At 38.2% G+C, this 20,628-nt stretch overlaps 1 protein-coding gene across 1 annotated transcript; it reads right to left on the reverse strand.

Moving 5' to 3' along the window:
- Positions 1–1,592: 1,592 nt before the first annotated feature.
- LOC140717014 (uncharacterized) lies at positions 1,593–19,783 on the reverse strand. The gene is made up of 3 exons (XM_073030207.1): positions 19,482–19,783; positions 2,311–2,655; positions 1,593–2,201 (listed from the first exon to the last, which is right to left on the reverse strand). The coding sequence occupies exons 1-3, from the start codon at positions 19,603–19,605 to the stop codon at positions 2,017–2,019; spliced, it is 654 nt and encodes a 217-aa protein (XP_072886308.1). The 5' UTR covers positions 19,606–19,783; the 3' UTR covers positions 1,593–2,016.
- Positions 19,784–20,628: the final 845 nt, after the last annotated feature.

The raw sequence follows: 20,628 nt of genomic DNA on the forward strand, positions 1-20,628 counted from the left end.
ATGATCACACATGTATTGGTTCACACTCTGTAATATACATCTAAGCTAAGAACACAATCCCTTGGTATTTTTGGCTAACATGAAAAATAAAAATAGGAGGTTATTAAGTTGGAGTCTGTTGTTGCAGGAATTCGATATTAAAATACAACATGTAAAAGGGAGTGACAATGTTATTGCTGATTGTTTATCCAGATGTAAATTTGAAAGTGTACTTGTATTATTCTTGTAGTTAAGACCACTTCTGTATTTAGTTAAATTCTGTAATATGCTTTATTAGTTAATTTTCACTCTGATGAAAATTCCCAGAAGGATGGAGGTGTTATGAGTGTTGAACAGACCTGATGGTCAATGGAGTGCAGAGTTAACCATTCCCCCCTCTGAGAACCACAAACTATTCCTGTTGCTATACTGCTATTGAGAGAGAGAGATAAAGCCCAGGCAAGAACATCTGCTACAGATAAGAGGGAGAGAGAGACTGTTGATTTACTGTATTATGACTCTTCTTGGATTATTTTCCTTCCACTACAAGGACTTTACTTTGCTTGTTAGCATTCCTCAGGAGATAGCAGGAGTGGCCTGATTTGATGGACACGGTCATTCAGAGTTGATGGATAGCTGAGACCCTGTGAGTGGGGATAAAAGACAGGTCTGGAGAGACATCCTTCAGACACACCAGTGGACACTGACTGAGTGTTGTGAACCTACAGAATGGTGGGGAGTTTCGGAGACCGAACCAGGAGATCGGTCAGTAAAGCTCACAGTGTTACAGCAGGGCCGGTGGGGACTTGTGTGTGTGTGTCCACTCATGCCAGAGTGACGAGTCCACCACAGAAGAACGGTCTAGCTGAAGACCAGAGGGGTCATAACTGAATGGCCACAACGACACGATGGATTAAGAAAGCCACAAAAGGTTTGCCTGCCGCAGCTGTAGCTGTCACCGCTCGCTCGCTCTCTCTCTCTCTCCAACGATTTCAACACAACCATAACCACCTCAGCATTTATGAACTGAACTCTATACTTTCCTATGACAATTCATTTACCCCTAGACATCGATAGAGCTTGTTTATTATTGATTATTATTATTCCTACACTTTTAGGTTTATCACTGCTAACTTGTTTTATATGTATATTTGCATTTTTGATATTGTATTGTGTAGTTTACTAATAATCACCTTTAGTTTGGTACCACCAGACTCCAACGGATTCTTCTTTCTCTGCTGGTCAGACACCCAGTTACGGGGTACGTAACAAGATGCACAGTGGAGAAAATTCTGACAGGCTGCTTCAGCGTCTGGTATGGGTGAGGGCTACCACATAGGATCAAAACAAACTACAGAAAATTGTAAAATGAGTCACTCCATCAGAGGTGCTAGCCTCTGTAGCATACCAAGACATTTTTAAGAAGCACTGCTTCAGAAAGGTGTCATCCAGTATTAAGGAACCCCATCACCCAGGCATGCCCTCTTCTCATTGTTAATGTCGACAAGGAGGTACAGAGACCTGAAGGTACACACTCAGACATTCAGGAACAGCTTCTTCCCCTCTGCCATCAGATTTTTAAATGTTTATTGAACCAATGAAGACTACATCACTTTTCTATTATTTCTTTCTTTGCACTATTTTAATTTAACTACTTAATATACATATATTTACTGTAATCAATTATTTTTCAATAGCTTTTATCATGTATTGCATTGTACTGCTGCCACTAAGTTAACAAATCTCACGACACATGTTGGTGATGTTAAACCTGATTCTGAAACTATAAATATACCTATAACCTACTAAAACATTATGGTATGTTATGTAGGACTCGCTGTTAATATCCCTTATATACACTCCTGAGACATGCTGCCTGGACTCTGCGGGGTAGCCAAATGAGTGGAGCCCTCTCTCCTCAGTGTTTCACTGATAGGCCCATGACATTTCCAGAAGGTTCAGCAATGAATCCTGGCGTCCCAGGCTCACCTCCTTGATGCCATTCACTCACTTGGGTGCCCAGATGGAATCCTTTCTCTACATCAAGTGCCTCTGACTACCCTTTTCAGCAGCTCTGGAGAGGTATTTGACAGCTTGTCGGTGTGTCTTCCCTCGCACTCTCAACTCCCGGAGTAGCCTCAATGTTGATCTGGCCACAAATCCTCTGCAGCCGACTTCAACCAGTTGCACCCTTGCTTTCCAGCCACGTTGCTGCACATAACCTATGAAAACATACATATCAATTATATCAAAAATACTGAAACCACTGCATTATTGTCTTATGTAAGGAAACATCACTTGGATGGGAGTTTATTCCCATGTGCCTACTACCTTTGCTCTTCCACACAGCGTGGGAGCAGACTTGGGGGCTGCCGTCAGTGCAGATATTGGGTGAAGTGGCACCCTCCCTCTGTGGTGTACCCCCTGGCACAGACCACAAACGACGTTGGTCCAGTCGCACTCTCCTGTTGATGTTGCAGTCTCTCTTCTTGAGTTTGGTGAAGACATAGATCCAGTGGCAGGCCTCTGTGCCATTGAGGGTCACCAGGTCTGTGTTTTCCTTCCTGCCTTTGAAGACAATAGTGAAGCAGCAGCTGGTGGGCATCTCCTTGGCATACCGCTGCATGACCTCTGACTGATGACCTGGCTTCAACTCCTGCATGTCGTAAATCAATGCTGCAGGGGTTCAGGGATGGGGTTGTGGGGGGGAGGAGAAAAACAACAGCAGAGATCAGAATAGGAGATTCAGGTTCATAAAGATAAGAGATTCTGCTGGTCCTGGAAATTCAGAGTAACGCACTATTTGCTTATTATTTATTTAGAAATATAGCACAGAGTCAGTCCTTCTGTCCCAATGAGCAGCACTGCCCAACAGCCCACCTACTGAACTCTAGCCGAATCACTGGACAATTTACAATGACCAGTTATGTTTCTGTAGCACAAATTCTTCTCTATTCGTGATGATGAGAGTCTCTGTCAGTCAGAGTTGACCATGGATATCATGTCTTCACTATCTAGGTACAGAACTCTGGGTGGTATATGGAAAGCAGGCTGTAGCAAACTCCCCCTCTCCACGCATCTGATGAATTCAAAGGAACGGCAGAGACCAATACAGTTTGGTACCAGCAGCATCACAGGAGTTACTGGCACTGAACTCAATGGAAGACTCATATGGTGTGTTATGCTTTTTTAAACAGTGATGGCTGCATTGTAAACAAATATCAAATTAGTTTACACCCAGAATCTCAGCAAACATGGAAATAAACAATCAATTCAACATAATAAACAGCAGCAAAATGACTGCCTTTGGCCCATCAGATCTGCTCCACCATTCCATCATGAGTAATTTATTGATCATCTCAATCCCATTCTACTGCCTTCTCCCCATCACCTTGGACACCCTTACTAATCAAGAACCCATCAGCCTCCACTTCAAATATTCCCAATACATCAACCTCCACTACCATCTGTGGAAATGAATTCCTTCCATTCACCACCCTCTAGCTAAAGAAATTCCATTTCCTCTGTCGTAAAGGGATGTCTCTCAATTCTGAGTATGTGCCCACTTGTCCTAGTCTCTTCAACTATTGGAAACATACTCTCCACGTCCACGAGATCTAGCCTTCCAATATTCAAGAGTTCTAAATAAGATACCCCCTCATTCTTCTAAACTCCAGTCAGTACAAGCCCTGAGCCATCAAGTGCTCTTCATATGTTAATCTACTCATTCCCAGGATCATTCTAGTGAACTTCCTCTCGACCCTTTCCCATGCCAGCACATTCTTACTTATATAAAGTCCCCAAAACAGCTCACAACACTCAAGAGCAGTCCGACCAATGCCTTGTGAAGCCATAGCATTACATTTATAATTTTATATTGCAGTCCTCTTGAAATGAATGCTAACATTGCATTTGCTTTCCTTACCTCTGACTCAAGTCTGCAAGTTACTGGAAGAAACTGGTCCTGGTACCTCCTCATTGAGTCATTCCCTACTCAGTTGAACATGCTTACCAAAACCTGTTTCAATCAAACAAGCGTTCAGAATCCCATCAATTAGTTATCAGCTAGGTTATCACTTTGCAGTGCCAAACATCATAATTGGGGTTTGATTCCCACGAATGTCTGTAAGGATTTTGTATGACTGGTATAGTTCCTTCTGGGTGCTATTTAAACCATTTAGAAATTCTCTCCTCCCTCATTTGAAAGATATCCGGGTTCAGGTTAGTGAAAGATAGGCGTACTATGTTGGTCTGAGAACTGTGGCAACAACTGTGGGATGTCCTCTGCGCGCCCACCGCCACACCCCCTACCACATCTTTGGACTGTGCTGGACCCTGACACAAATTCAGGCATTTCACTGACCATTTCAATGTACATGTGATAATTTAAGCTAATCTTTAAAAGGACAGCCTAGATTGCTTCACAGAGAGGTAAAAAGAGAGGAGGCAGCCAAGAAAGAGATGGAAATCAGAAAGATGAATTCAGCACTACCAAAGAACAGGATCAGCGTTCATTTTTGAGTCACAGTCTTTTCTACTTAATAATACTGTTTAAACTTGAGTTACACTCAATGGCCACTATATAAGGTGCAGCTGTACACCTGCTTGTTAATACAACAATCTTTTCAGCCAACCATGTGACAGAAAGTCAATTCATTAAAGCATGCAGACATGGTGAAGATTTCAGCTGTTATTCAAAACAAACATCAAAATTCAGGAAGAAACGTGACCTCAATGACTTTGACAGTGTTGATGCCTGATGGGGTGATTTGAGTATTTCAGAAACTGATATTGTTTTGGGATTTTCACACTCACCAGTTTCTAGAGTTTACAGAAAACAATGGGATAAAGAATAAAGACATCCAGTGAGCTGCAGTTCTGTGGGCAAAAATGCCATGTGAACAAGAGAGGTCAGAGGAGAATGGCCAGATTAGTTCAAGCTGACAGGATCATGGCAGTAACTCAGATAATCATGCGTACAAGAGTGGTGTGCAGAAATGCAAGTGTGAATGCAGAGTATGTCAGTTTGAAGTGGGTTGGTTCCAGCAGCAGAAGACGCGAAGATATATATGTGTGCCGATACATTAAATTTCCCAAACTCTCTCAAGTTAAAATTGACAGATTTATTTATATAACCCTTTTTTTAACCTTCATCTACTCCATAAGAATTGGGATTCCAGCCATCTGATTTTGATGAAATATAAGGACTCATCTTCTCAATTTCTTGATTGACTGTCCTATCTTCAGACACCGGTTTTCTAACTCTGGAAGCCCCTCTGTTGCTTTTGTGTCACCCCATTCCACTTCTTTGCCTGCCTGAATCTTCTTGCTTTTCGGAATCATCTTGGTTGTCCCCTTTTGCATCCTGACCACCCTCTCCTCGGTCGATTCCACTCCCCAGCCGACCTCACCCCCACAGAGATCTGTCGCTCACTTACAGGCCTGTTGGTCACAGATTCCATTCTCCCACTCAACCACTCAATTTCTGGTCCAGCTTCCTACTTCTGGCCCTTCCTACTGAACTTCCAGCAGGTTAACCAGCCAAAGAAGATGGCAGCCACGCATGGCGACACTCCGAGGACTATCAGCGCCGTGAGTATGTGGAGTTACTTTGGTCAGATACAGAACTGCTGCCTATTTCAAGGGAATATGGTCCGAGCTTCAAACGATATTCCAGAGACAAAGTAATAAGACATCATCATCTTCAGCACAGAAGGGAACGGACTTGTCAGGTACAGCTTCCATCTTGCAGTTAATAGACTGTTGAATAGTTCTGTAGTTCTCTTCACAATCTACCACATTGTGATTCAGCATGTGAATACAAGAAATTGAAGAGTGTTGTGGAAACAGCACATCACATCATGGAAACCAGCTTCCTGTAGTACGATAAAAAAAAGTTCTGATTTCACAATCTACCTCATTACGATCTTACATGGGACTCCACTCAATGTAGTATATACCAGGCATTTTGACTGGTTGCATAAACTTCATATATGCAGGTGCAATTGCACAGATCGGGAAAAAGCGACGTAGGGTCATAAACTTCATAATGGGCACTAGTTTCCTTGGCATCAAGGACTTCATCAAAAGGTGGTAACACTAAACAGTGGCAACACCATCACTCAGAATATGCCTCTTCTCATTGCTCCCATCAGAGAGGAGGTACATAAGACCAAGGACTCACACTCAACATTTTAGGAAGAGCTTTTTGCACTCCACCATCGGATTCATGAAAGGTCTTGGAATACTATCTCACAAGGCTGTCTGCAGCAAAGCCAGTCAGCAAGTCTCAAGCAGGAGGCTGGTTCAGATGGCCTCCCACTGACCCATATGTGTTATACTTATAAAATATGACATGAAGGCTGCAGTTACTGCAGTGGGACCATCTGCCAGTAATGACTAAATTGCAGAGTTGAAAACGAATGAAGTCCACCACTGCAACATTATCTGCCACTATTATCTCCATTGAATCCCTGACACTTATCATATTTTGAAAGGAAGTTCAATTCAGTTTTCTTGACAAGTCCACATTCTTTACTGCCCCATAGAATTTCAATATATTGTAGCATTTAAAAAAAATATTTGACACACATCTAAGAAATACTAAAAAGCTGAATTTATTTTTGTATGTATATTCAATACTGATACTTTTCACATGAAATTACACCAGTGAGAGAACGACTTTTTGCCTGAAAGCTTAAGGCAGATACCAAATGTGAAACTATATTTGAAATCAAGAGCTATTTCTTCAAAAAAAAATCCACTGCAAAATATAATGACTTGTGTATCTGGTAATGCTTTTTCTATGATAGGAAGATACAGAGAATTCATTGTTCATACAAAAAATGCTGTTCCTGATGTTTCTGCATACACTGTGTCCACCATCAGTACCTGATTGCCATAATGTTGGAAGAACATTGGGAGATATTGTGAGATGGGAATGACATTGACATCACATTGCAAGAATATTTTATTAAGCTGCACAGTGAGATAACAAATCAAGCAAAATTCAACTGCAGCAAGCAACATTTCTGGATACCAGTGATATTCACCATAATTTTCCAAAACTCTGAGAGAAAGCCAAATTGATTTTTTATGGGATTTCCCACCACTTACCTAGTTGAATTGTTTTTATTCAATCTCTTCATCTGCAATCAAAACACTGTAAACATCATGCTGTTATGAACAAGATATTCAAAACCTCACGTACAAACAAGCTGGATGAACTCAGCAGATCGTGCAGCTGCAGCATCTGTTGAAACGAGCAGTCAAAGTTTCGGGCCGAGACCCTTCGTCAGGACTGAAGGAGGGGGCAGGGTGCCCCATAAAGAAGGTAGGGGGAGGGTGGAAAACCAATCAGAGGAAAGATCAAGGGGTGTGGGAAGGGAAACAGGGAGGAGATAGGCAGCAGAGGTGAAGAAGGAATCTAAGGGGAAAGCATTGTGTAGAAGAAGGCAGAATCATGAGAGAGGTGATAGGCAGCTAGAAGAGGAGACAAAGTGAAAGTGGGATGGCTGGGTTTCCGGTGATGTCATCATCGAGAATGGCAGCTTAAGTCACTAGCTCCTCCGGAAAAATGCGTATTAACCCCATTAACCCGTCAAATATAATATTTTTTGAAAGATATTTGAACTGAAAAGAGGGGCAAGAATGGGGAGAAGAAATGGAAATAAAAAAAGCGACACTGTGGAGCCTGCGTCCGAGAGGTGTGCAGCGAGCGTCTCTCCTACCCGACTGTGTGCTAGCGAGGCGGCTGTTGGGCCTCGTTCAGTCGAAGCAGCAAATGTATTTGAAATCCTGAAAGAAATAATGGAGGTCCAGCCAGATAAAAAGCAGCAGCTCCGTGATATTAAGGCAGAGCTCGCCAGTGTTAATCAAAAACAGCGGTGGCAGAGACTCGCATTGAGAAGGTGGAAGATCGCATTCAAAATGTGGAACGGATACTGAGCAAGACAATAAAAATAATACATCACCAAGAAGGTAAACTGCTTGACCTGGAGGGAAGATCACGGCAGAAAAATATCAGAATCTGCAACGTTCCCGAAGGAGCAGAGGGCTCATCTATGACGGAGTTTGTCGGAAAGTTACTGCGGGACGCGCTGGATCTTCCCCCGGCTATGAAGTTGGAAGTCGAAAGAGCCCACCGCGCGTTAGTCCCAAAACATACTCAGGATACAAAGCCACGCTCAATAATAATTAAATTCCTTTGGTACAGCACCAAAGCGGAGATTCTACGAAGGGCCTGTGGTAAGAAGAGAGTGTTTTTAGAGGATAAATTAATGTATTTCGACCAAGATTACCCCCCCCTTCCGCGGTCCTCCAGAAACGCAAAGAATACTCTGAAGTAAAGCGAGTATTAAAGCAAAATAAGATTAGATTTCAAACTCCGTACCCTGCTAAACTTCAAGTGCTTTATGACAACGGGACACAATTGTACCAGACAGTGGAAGAGGTGACTACAGACATGAAGGCCAGAGGGTTGCCCGTGAACATGACCAAAACGAAGGAAAGCCTGGCTGAGGAATTGTCCTGCTCGGCATGGGAAATAGTGTGAGAAACGAGAAGGCAGGAGACGGGAGGAGGCCGAGAGAAACATATCAGGAAGAGACCAGGAGTTTCCCAAACACAGTCCTCACCCCTTTCAGAAGAGCCATAAGGTTTGGCCAACTTTAAAAATGTTGAGAAGCTAAACAGAATCAAAAGTACACGGTGATATATCTATCTCGAGAAATACTTATTATAATGTGAATTTTATATTACTTAGTTATTCTTTATTCGCTCACTTACTCCTTTTTACCCACCAACATGAGAATATGTACATATGTGTGCATGTATGTGTGAATTGTGTGTGTGTATATATGTATGTGTATATATGTGTGTGTGTGTGTGTGTGCGCGCGCGCATATATATGTATATATAGGAGTACACAGGGAAATCTTTTCTGTGTAATGGATTTGTTCACTGACTTTTATGAATACTGCAATGGGGGCCCTCAACTCACAAGTAGGAGGGATTATCCCCCACAGCTAGACATTTCCTCTAGCTTAACGCAGGGTCATTTACTAGAGACCTCAGCCTTGGAATCACACGTTCATTGCCATTTTTGTTATTATTTGAATTTCCTGGTTCTTATTTGTTCAGGGAGTAGATGGATTAAGTTTTATTCTAATTTCAATGATACATTGACAGATAAATACAGATGGCTAAGGACAAGGTAAAATTCATTTCTTTTAATGTAAATGGGCTATTAAATCCAATCAAACGTAAGAGAATTTTATCCAAAATGAAAAAAGAACAAGCCCATGTAGTATTTTTATAGGAAACTCATTTAAGTGATAATGAGCATAAAAAACTAAAGAGAATGGGCTTCACTAATCTGTTTTTCTCCTCATATAAATCAGGACATAGGAGAGGAGTTGCTATTCTTATCTCAAGTAAGCTAAATTTTGAAAAAAATATTTGAATTGGGAGATAAAGAAGGCAGATATATTCTGGTAAGGGGGAATATAGATGGCAATTCAGTTACTCTATTGAATATATACGCACCCCCGGGAAGTGATATTGGTTTCTTTCAGAAAATTACTGATATTATGGTAACGGAAACAGAAGGTCTCCTGATATGTGGGGCAGACTTAAATTTACAATTACAACCAAACTTAGACTCTTCCAATAGAAAAACCTATGAAACAAAATCTTTACATAAGAAAGTTAATACACTTTTTGAGGATGTTGGTTTAATTGATATATGGACGGACCTTTTCCCTGACAGAAGGGATTACACTTATTATTTTGCTCCACGTTCTGTACATACAAGAATAGACTATTTCATAACATTTGGAAAAGACAAAGGCAAAATAAACACCTGTGGAATTGGGACAATAGATGTAAGTGACCATGCACCTATATATTTATCTGTTGATTTTGACCTACAACCAAAGAATACTATTTGGAAACTAAATTCAAGTCTACTCAATGATCCGTACTTTAAGGAACAAATTAAAAAAGAAATTGGTCTCTACTTAGAATTTAATGATAATGGAGAGGTTTGACCTCCCATTTTATGGGATACTCTGAAGGCGGTCTTAAGAGGGAAAATTATAGCGATATCTTCATATAAGAAAAAAATAAGGAATAAAACATTAGAGGAATTACAAAATAGGCTGAAGGAACCAGAGAAAAAACACAAATTGAATTTGGCACAGGAGGAGTCAGCGGGAGACGCTCATGGAGTGAGTACTGTTTTAGATTCGCTCCATAACCTTTACTTTTTTTAACCTTTGATCACCCTTATTCAACTTATTTTTACCTACACCAAAAGATTCTTGCTACTTTTTTGGACTTATCGTTAAGAGTTTATTGTGAATTTTTGAAGATATGTACTCAGAAATGGCTCTTAGATCTAAAGGACGAGAACCCGGGCGGAACCCGAATGATAATGGAAAGAAGCAAGTTCATCCGCAACGCACTGAATTAACTTATGAACTGTTTATGGAGGTTTTGGATAAAAAATTTCATGAACAACAACAAATGTTTAAACAAGATATAAAGGCTTTTTGAGATTATATGGATAAGACGGATTCAGTAATTAACCAGCAGCAAGTTCTTATCGCAACTCTGCAAGAAGACGCTCGGAAAAGAGATTTGATAATTGAAAAATTGCAACAGGACTTACTTTCGACTACTAAACTGGTGGAAACACTTAAAGCTAAGAGTGTCGACTTTGAGAATCGGTCCAGAAGACAGAACCTACGTATACTTGGTCTCCCAGAAGGTATCGAAAAAGACGACCCTAGGGAGTATTTTGCTCAACTTTTAAAGGATGCGTTCCCGTCTGTTTTTCCAGACAGTCCGCCGTTACTTGATCGCGCGCATAGAATTATGCGTCGATCACTGAGTGCTTCAGCTAAACCTTCGGTTGTAATTGTCCGGTTCCATTATGTACATGGTAAAGAGCAACTTATTCGTGTGGCTCGGCATGTAGGAATGGTTAAATTTCAAGATCACAATTTCTGCTTAGTAGAAGATTTTAGTTCTGAGGTAATGAGGGCACGGCTTCTTTTTAAACCGCTGATGTCTGAATGTTATGAGAAAAATTTAAAACCAGCGCTCTTATACCCTGCGAAGCTCAGAATCTCTCCACCAAATGCTCCTCGCCGGGTTTTTCTTTCTACATTTGAAGCGAGTAGTTTTCTGAATGAGAACTTCCCTACTGCTACGGGCTCTCAGGCCGAATGACTGAGTGATTTCGATCGTGTAAGATGGTTTTTGATCCTCCAAACCAGATTTTGTTTCTGGTTGTTGGTGTAGGTTTACTCTACACTTTATACTCAAGTTAAAGTGTTCTTTCGACATATTAATCGTTTTGTTTTGCACACTTTAACCATTATACTGTATCGCTGACTATTTTCTGTTCCTTCGAAGGTGTATTTTTAATCCTTCGAAGGTGAATACTTTTTTACTAAGATGGTGGTTTTTTGATAAAACATTTTTGGTGTTTTTTAAGATGGCGCTATTTTTTTTTCTCTTGTCTTCTTCCTGCAATGCATCGCTTATCACAGTTTAAATATTTTTTTTGGTTTGTTTGGGTTTTAACCCGATTTATAAGTTTTTAGTGATTATATTTTCTTCGTTTTTTTTTCTACTACCAATTATATTAAGAAGTTTGGTTCTAGTATAGTGATTATAATTTTTAAAGTTTGGGTGTTTTTTTTATATATATATATATATATCCTTTATATATGGAGTGGTCTTCCACTGATATGGGGGAAGTGTTAGTTTCATTTTTTCTTTTTCCCGGCCTTTTTTTGGCTCTGGTTTTTTTTTCTCTTTCTTGAGTGGGAGGAGGTGGTCTTTTTTCTAATTCTATATTTTTTCTACCAGTTTTTAAAAAATTTTTTCATTTGGGCTGATTTTGAACTACAAATATGTCCGCGATGTCGTCACTTCCGGGTCCGCTTTTTATTTTTGTTCCTCTTCCGGGGGCATGAGTTTGTAATTTGGTTAACCCTTTTTATACCAAAGGGTTGATTTTAGAACTATGGCTCAGACCATTAATTTTGTTTCTTGGAATACTAATGGTTTAAACCATCCGATTAAACGAAAGAAGATTTTCAAAGTATTCCAAAGACTTAATGCTCATATCATTTTTGTACAAGAAACTCATGTGAGGAAGGAGGACAACTATTGCTTTTTTAGGTTTTGGCGGGGTCAACAGTATCATTCCAATTCGAATGCCAAAGTAAAGGGAGTTTCAGTTTTTATTGACTCCTCTATCACATTTGTCCAACATGATATCTTTTCGGATCCGAATGGTAGAGTTTTGGTAATTACCGGTTTACTTTTTAATAAAAAGGTTGCTATGGTTAATGTCTATGCTCCAAATGTGGATTGTCCTGATTTTTTTAAGTCCTTATTTACTTCTTTACCTAATCTAAATGAATATAAGTTAATAATGGGTGGTGATTTTAATTGTTGTTTAAATCCTTTGATGGACAAATCTGTATCTACTCAGACTGTACCCAATAAGTCGGCCACTTGTATCAACTCTTTTTTGACTGATAATGGAATTTTTGATATTTGGAGATTTCGGCATCCTAAGGACAAAGAGTTTTATTTTTTCTCACATGTTTATCATTCTTATTCGAGAATTGATTATTTTTGTATTGACTCTTGTTTGATTCCTTCGGTAAATGGTTGTTATTATGATAGTATAGCTATTTCTGACCATGCTCCATTAAAACTTTCTATTAAATTTATGCACACAGTTCATAATGCTAGACAATGGCGGTTTGATTCTACCTTATTGCAAGATCCGGACTTTATTAAATTTATGAATGAACAGATCGATTTCTTCTTCTCAACCAAGTCCACGGAAGATATTTCTTACGGAACACTTTGGGACACTTTTAAAGCATATATACGTGGACAGATTATTTCTTACTCTGTTGGTCTGAGAAAATGCATAAAGAAGGAAACTCTTTTATTGGTTGATAAAATTAAAGAGATTGACAAGAAATATTTGATTACTCCTAGTAAGGAGCTTTACAAACAAAGGGTTGAACTTCAAACAGAATATAGTTTATTACTTACATCTTCGACTGAAGATCAACTGATGAAGTCCAGATCTGATTTTTATATACATAGTAATAAATCGGGTAAACTATTAGCTAGTCAATTGAAGAATGCTTTGGTTAAACGTCAAATTACTAAGATCCGTCAGCAAAATGGGGATTTGACAATTAACCATAATGAGATAAATAAATCATTTCAAGATTTTTATACTTCCCTGTATCATTCTGAATTTCCTCAGGATTGCAGTGCCATGTGTGATTTTCTTGGGAAATTGAATTTCCCAAGATTATCACCAGATTATCTTTCAATATTGGAAACTCCTATGACTGATGCAGAAATCAAAGGGGTTATTTCTTCCATGAATTCAGGGAAAGCACCTGGTCCGGATGGGTATACAGCAGAATTTTTAAAATGTTTTTCCGCTACTCTCTCTCCTTGGTTATATAAGTTTTTGAAGAAGCAATTAGATTGGGCAATTTGCCACAATCTTTTTATAGAGCTTCTATTTCTTTAATATTGAAGAAAGATAAAGACCCTACTGATTGTGCATCCTATAGACCAATATCCTTACTGAATGTAGATTCCAAGAATTTTCCCAAGTTACTTGCGTCCAGATTGGAGAAGGTATTACCCCAAATTATTTCAGAGGATCAAACCGGTTTTATTAAAAATCGTTATTCTTTTTTTAATGTTAGGAGGTTATTGAATATTGTGTATACTCCTTCACATAATATTTCAGAATGTGTTATTTCATTAGATGCGGAGAAAGCATTTGATAGAGTTGAATGGCCATACTTATTTAATGTGTTGGAGAAGTTTAATTTTAGTCCGACATTCATTTCCTGGATTAAACTGATTTATCATACCCCAGTAGCCTCGGTGTTTACTAATAATCAAAGATCTCCCTTTTTTCGTTTATTTCGGGGCACTAGACAAGGCTGTCCTCTTAGCCCACTATTATTTGATATTGCTTTAGAACCCTTGGCAATTGCTATCAGAGAATCACAGGATATTCTTGGTATTAATCGTGGGACAGATATTCATGTTATCTTTGTATGCAGATGATTTATTATTATTTATTTCCAATCCTGAGAAATCTATTCCAGTAGTTTTATCATTGTTGGCTCAATTTAGTGATTTTTCTGGGTATAAGTTAAATCTTAATAAGAGTGAATTGTTTCCTTTAAATAGACAGGTCCCAATTTATGGAAACTTGCCTTTTAAATTAGTTAATGATTCTTTTATTTACTTAGGGATTAAAATCACAAAAAACCACAAAGACTTATTTAAGGTTAATTTTGTACCCTTAATTGATCAGATTAAATGCTTGTTTACTAAGTGGTCACCATTATCTTTATGTCTGATAGGTCGAATTAACACTATTAAGATGGTTATTTTACCTAAGTTCTTATATATTTTTCAAGCGGTACCAATTTTTATTCCGAAATCTTTTTTTACTAATGTTGATTCAAAAATTTCCTCATATATTTGGCAGAATAAAAATCCTAGGTTAGGTAAAATATACTTACAGAAGGCAAAGAAGGAAGGTGGATTAGCATTGCCTAATTTTAGATTTTATTATTGGGCAGTTAATATCAGATATTTGATATGTTGGTTGAAAGATTGGGATAGATCTTTTAGCCCTCATTGGGTGAGCCTGGAAATTAAATCGGTACCAGGTTTTGCACTGGGTTCTATTTTGGGGACTTCTCTCCCTTTTGCTCTTTCTAAATTGCCGAAACGAATTGACAACCCGATAGTTAAACATACTTTACGTATATGGTTTCAATTTCGGAAATTTTTTGGGTTGACTCAGTTTGTTTTAAATATTCCTATTGTATCCAATTGTTTTTTCCACCCTTCAATTATAGACCAAGCTTATTTGGCTTGGAAGACTAAAGGATTACTACGATTTTCTGACTTATTTTTGGATAATTGTTTTATGTCTTTTGAGCAGTTATCTAATAAATATAATTTGCCTAGATTTCATTTTTTTTAGATATATACAGATTAGGAATTTTTTAAATACTGTACTTCCTACTTTTCCAAACTTTGTGTCTTCAGGCATTTTGGAGAATTTGTTTGAATTAAACCCCTTTCAGAAAGGGCTTATATCAAAACTTTATAATATAATTATGAAGATACATTCAGAGCCCCTTTATAAGACAAAAAATGATTGGGAAAGAGAGCTCAACATTATTATTCCTATTGAGAATTGGGATAAAATTCTTCAATTAGTTAATACATCATCTATATGTGCTAAACATTCATTAATACAGTTTAAGGTTGTACACAGGGCTCATATGTCCAAGGATAAATTGGCTCATTTTTATTCCTATATAAATCCTATTTGTGATAGATGTCAATCTGAAATAGTGTCTTTAACTCATATGTTCTGGTTGTGTCCACTTTTGAAAAATATTGGAAAGATATTTTTGATATTATCTCTGTGGTATTGAACATTGATTTACAACCCCATCCTATTACTGCAATTTTTGGTTTACCAATGATGGACTCACCTCATTTATCTTCTTCCGCTTGTCGAATGATTGCATTTCTTACACTAATGGCTAGAAGATCTATTTTGTTGAATTGGAAGGAAATTAATCCTCCTACTGTATTTCATTGGCTTTCTCAAACTATGTCATGTTTAAATTTAGAAAAAATTAGAAGTGGTGTATTTGACAATTCTACTAAATTTGAAAAGATATGGAGACCATTTATTCAATATTTTCATATGATGTAATAGGACCCTGTTCCAGGCCTATTTGATTTTCCAGTTTTGATTGCATATATGTCAAGAGGATCGGAGTTGACGACACTGATGATTTTGTATTTTTGTGAGATATTATAAACAGCCCTTTTTTTTCTACCTCTTTTTTTTGTTTTTTTTCTCTTCTATTATTAGATTTTTAGATTAGTTTTTTGCATAATGATTTTTTTTCATTTTTTCTTTTTCTTTTTTATTTTATATTATGATACACTTAGGTTTGCCTTGTCTATTTGTATATTGTATCATTTACGATGTGGGAATACTCATTTATACTGTAATCATTGTTCTTGTAATCTTTTATAGTTAGTTGAAATATGTATGTGTGTAATCTCATTATCTATGTATCAATTTTATTTTGTTGTTATTAATAATGATAATAAAAAGATGGAAAAAGAAAAGAATTTGGCACAGGATACATTAGGGGAAATTAAAAGAATTAGGAATGAAATAAATAATTTGGCTACACAAGAAATCAGGAAAAACTTAATGTTTCTGAAACAGAGACATTATGAAAGTGGATCGAAATCTATGAAAATACTGGCGTGGAAACTGAAAAAAAAAGATAGCAGAAAATACAATTCATACAATTAGGGACTCAAGAACAAAAATGATAGAAAATAAGCTAAGTGAAACTCAAGAAGCTTTTGAAGTGTTTTACAAAACTCTATATTCCAAAGTTCCGGGGGAAGCATAACCCAAATTGACACCTTCTTGAATTCTCTAGAGTTACCCACTTTAAGCGAAGAACAAAATAAAAGGATGACTGCTGACATAACTGAAGTTGAATTAAAAGCTGCAATTAGTAGGCTTAAATTAAGCAAGTCACCAGGATCAGACGAGTGTACGGCAGAGTGGTACAAATAATTTAAAAATGAGTTAATTCTTGTTTTACTCCCCACACTGAACTGGGCTCTAAAAAAGGCACAAATGCCACCCAGTTGGAAGGAAGCGATAATCTCAGCTATACCGAAAGGCGGCAAGGATAAAAAGGAATGCGGGTCATTTAGACCAATATCCGTTCTTAATGTAGATTATAGGTTATTTACCTCCATCATGGCCAAACGATTACAGGAGTTTCTACCCATACTGATACATAATGATCAGACAGGTTTTATACGACAATGCCAGACTCAAGACAATATACGAAGGACACTTCGCATTATGGATCATATACAAAAAAATTAAATCGAAGCAATAGTGATAAGCGTGGATGCTGAAAAAGCATTTGATTCGGTTAATTGGAATTTTCTTTACAGAGCTTTACATAGATTTGGTTTCCAAGACACAATTATTAAAACTACACAGACACTATATGACAAGCCTACTGCTAGGATTAAAATCAATGGATATTTATCAAATAATCTTACCCTAGAAAGGGGCACGAGACAGGGTTGTGCATGGTCACCACTACTCTTCGCGTTATATCTGGAACCATTAGCTCAATACATCAGACAAAATGAAGATATCAGGGGAATTACTATTAAAGGGACAGAGCATAAATGGGCTTGTTATGCGGATGACATTTTGATCTAGCTAGGGCAACCAACATACTTTTTACCTAAATTGATGCAATCCTTTGAATAATATGGTCAATTATCAGGATACAAGATCAACATAGATAAAACCCAATTACTTTCATATTACTATAACCCACCAAGAGAAATTGAAAGTCAATACCCCTGGGCATGGCACACAGAGTCTTTCAAATATTTGGGCATCATTATGCCAAAAGATTTGGCAAAATTATCAGAATGTAATTATCAGCCTTTATATAAAAAAATTAAGGAAGATATGGCAAGATGGAACCTGATTCCATTTTTCAGTCTCAGTTCAAGGATTGAGTCTATTAAAATGAATATACTGCCCAGACTGTTATATCTCTTTCAGACCCTACCAATAGAGATTAATCAAAATCAATTCAATGAATGGAACAAGATCCTCTCAAGGTATACTTGGCAGGGTAAAAGGCCTAGAGTTCATATGTTGGTGCAACCCATCATATGACGCTCAATGGAAAAACATTGAGAAGCGGGTACTTCCCACCCCCATACAAAGGTACATAAATACTATTGATAACCCATGGGTGAAATTGACTCTTAAAATATGGAAAACTACTATAAAAGAATATAATCTAGAGGGAGATATTGCAATTCTTAAATGGTGTGCATATGACTCTGATTTTATACCAAATAAATTGGATGCTACATTTAAGGACTGGACAACTAAAGGAATAACAGTTCTTTGCAACATAATGAAAGAAGGAACACTGTTCAGTTTTGAAATGCTTAAAGAGAAACACTTATTAGAAAAACAAGATTATCATCGATATTTACAGTTGCCACAATATGTTAATAAGACGCTTAAAAATGTAACCAAGGCAAATACGTGCTTGATAGTGCTCTTTAGAAAAGCATATAATTCAGATAATGGTAGTAGAATCATTTCAAGCATGTATAAGGGGTTGTCAAATCTTAAAACACATTCGACTTCATACATTAAAACAAAATGGGAGAAGGAAGGAGGGATAATCATATCTGAGGAAGTATGGACAACAATATGGAGACAACAATGGAAATGGAGGGAGTTTGGATGGAAAAACTTGATAAGATATTTTATTACACCCTCTCACAAATCCCATTATGATAGTAACCTCCCTGTTTGCTGGAGAAATTGTGGAAATCAAAATGCAAATCATTATCATATTTTTTGGGACTGCCCTGTTATCAAAAACTATTGGAGGGGATACACAATGCCCTACAAGACATCTTTAAATGTGAAATACCCTTGGAGAGTAAGACCATATATTTTGGATATATACCTCAAGAATGGTTGAAAAGAGATAAATATTTAATGAATATACTGTTGGTGGCTGTTAAAAAGACTCTTACTAGGAAATGGTTATCACAGGAGAGCCCAACTTTAAATACATGGATGGAAATTACAATGGACATTTACAAAATAGAGAAGATAACAGCATCTGTTAATCATAAGCTGGAACAATTTGATTCATACTGGGAAAAATGGTTTAACTACATAATGCCTCATAGGCCTGATTTTATTCTCACAAATCAATGAATCTGTTGTAAAAAAAAAAGATCACTCCCTACTTGTACATAGTTCTTTCCTTTTGCTTGTTTTTTCTTTCCACTCTTTTCTATAAGTGTATACCCCAGATAAATACTTTGTGGAGATTTTGTGATATATATGATTATATGATATATATGTACAATGTCTGAAATACATCTTATGGAAATGTTTGTTTGATGAACTTCAATAAAAAAAAATTACAAAAAAAAAAGAAAGTGGGATGGGGGAAGGGAGAGGGAGGGAATTACCGGAAGTTGGAGAATTCGATGTTTATACCAAGGGGCTGGAGACTACCCAGACGGTATATGAGGTGTTGCTCCTCCAACCTGAGTTTGGCCTCATCATGGCAGTAGAGGAGGCCGTCTATGGACATATTCGAATGGGAATGTGAAGCAGAGTTGAAGTGGGTGGTAACCCGGAGATCCTGTCTGTTGTGGCAGACAGAGCGGAGGTGCTCGACGAAGCGGTCCCCCGATCTGCGTCGGGTCTCGCCAATGTAGAGGAGGCCACACCGGGAGCACCGGATGCAATAGATTACCCCAATAGACTCACAAGTGAAGTGTTGCCTCACCTGGAAGGACTTCAGTCCTGACGAAGGGTCTCGGCCCAAAATGTTGACTGCTCATTTCAACGGATGCTGCCCGACCTGCTGAGTTCATCCAGCTTGTTTCTACGTGTTGATTTGACCCCAGCATCGCAAGTTACTCCCTCTTGTTCATGCTGGAGTCTCGTTTCTTGAGTTTGGTGAAGTGATAATTTCAGTGCCAGGCCTCCTTGCTGTCAGTGGCCACCAGGTCCAGCTTGCTGCCTTTAAAGACGATGGTGAAACAGTGGTCACTGGGCATTTCCATGGCATTCTGCTGCATCCCCTCCGACTGGTGACTGGGCCTCAACTCCTAAATGTCACTGATCGAGATCCGAGACCACAGGGGTTCAGGGGTGACGGTGAGAGAGGGAGAGTAAAATAACAGCAAACATAAGAATAAGAAATTCAGATTCAAAGGCATAAACACAAGGCATTTTGCAGATACTAGACTAACACACACATATTATTCATTTATTGTTTTATTACGAAATATTGTGTGAATAAGGCCCCTCGACCCAAAGTGCTGCTCTGCAATGCAATCCACCAATTTCACAACAGTATAATCACAGGATATTTACAATGACTAATTAACCTGCTCATCAGTGCTAAACAGAGCAAAAATATTGAAGCGTTGTTCATGGGTTTATACCTAAAAAGCTGAGTGTGTGCCTTCAGACTCCTGCACGTCCTTGCTGATTGTAATAATGAAAACAAGACATGTCTTGTGTGGTGGGGATCTTTAATGACGGATGCAGACTTTCTAAGGCATCACGCATTGAAGATGTCCTTGATGCTTGGGAGGTTGGTATCCACAATAAAGCTGGCTAAATTTAAAACTCTCTGCAATCCTGTGCAGTGGCCCATCCATAGCAAGGCAGTGATGCAACCATTTAGAATGCTACAATAATACCATAAGACATAGGAGGAGAATCAGGCCATTTACCCACTGAGTATGATCAGCACTCTGTATGTCAAAGAATTAGGAGGCTGGAGAAATCAAATGGAGGGCATGCAGGTAAGATGCAAGGATGTTCATCTGGAGAACAAGTAGAAGCAGGGATCAATGGGTTTAATGGACTCCTTATACTCCAACTTTCTGATGTGCCAGTGAATGCACTAAGAAAATAGTCAA

Source organism: Hemitrygon akajei, chromosome 27 (assembly GCF_048418815.1).
Source record: "Hemitrygon akajei chromosome 27, sHemAka1.3, whole genome shotgun sequence".
NCBI lineage: Eukaryota > Metazoa > Chordata > Chondrichthyes > Myliobatiformes > Dasyatidae > Hemitrygon > Hemitrygon akajei.

Coding starts and splice junctions, on each gene's coding strand:
- LOC140717014 (XM_073030207.1), bottom strand. CDS start 19,605: ATGCTGGGGTCAAATCAACACGTAGAAACAAGCTGGATGAACTCAGCA. Junction 2,656..19,481: donor CAGGACTGAAGTCCTTCCAG/GTGAGGCAACAC, acceptor GAACCCCTGCAG/CATTGATTTACGACATGCAG. Junction 2,202..2,310: donor CGCTGTGTGGAAGAGCAAAG/GTAGTAGGCACA, acceptor ATGTTTTCATAG/GTTATGTGCAGCAACGTGGC.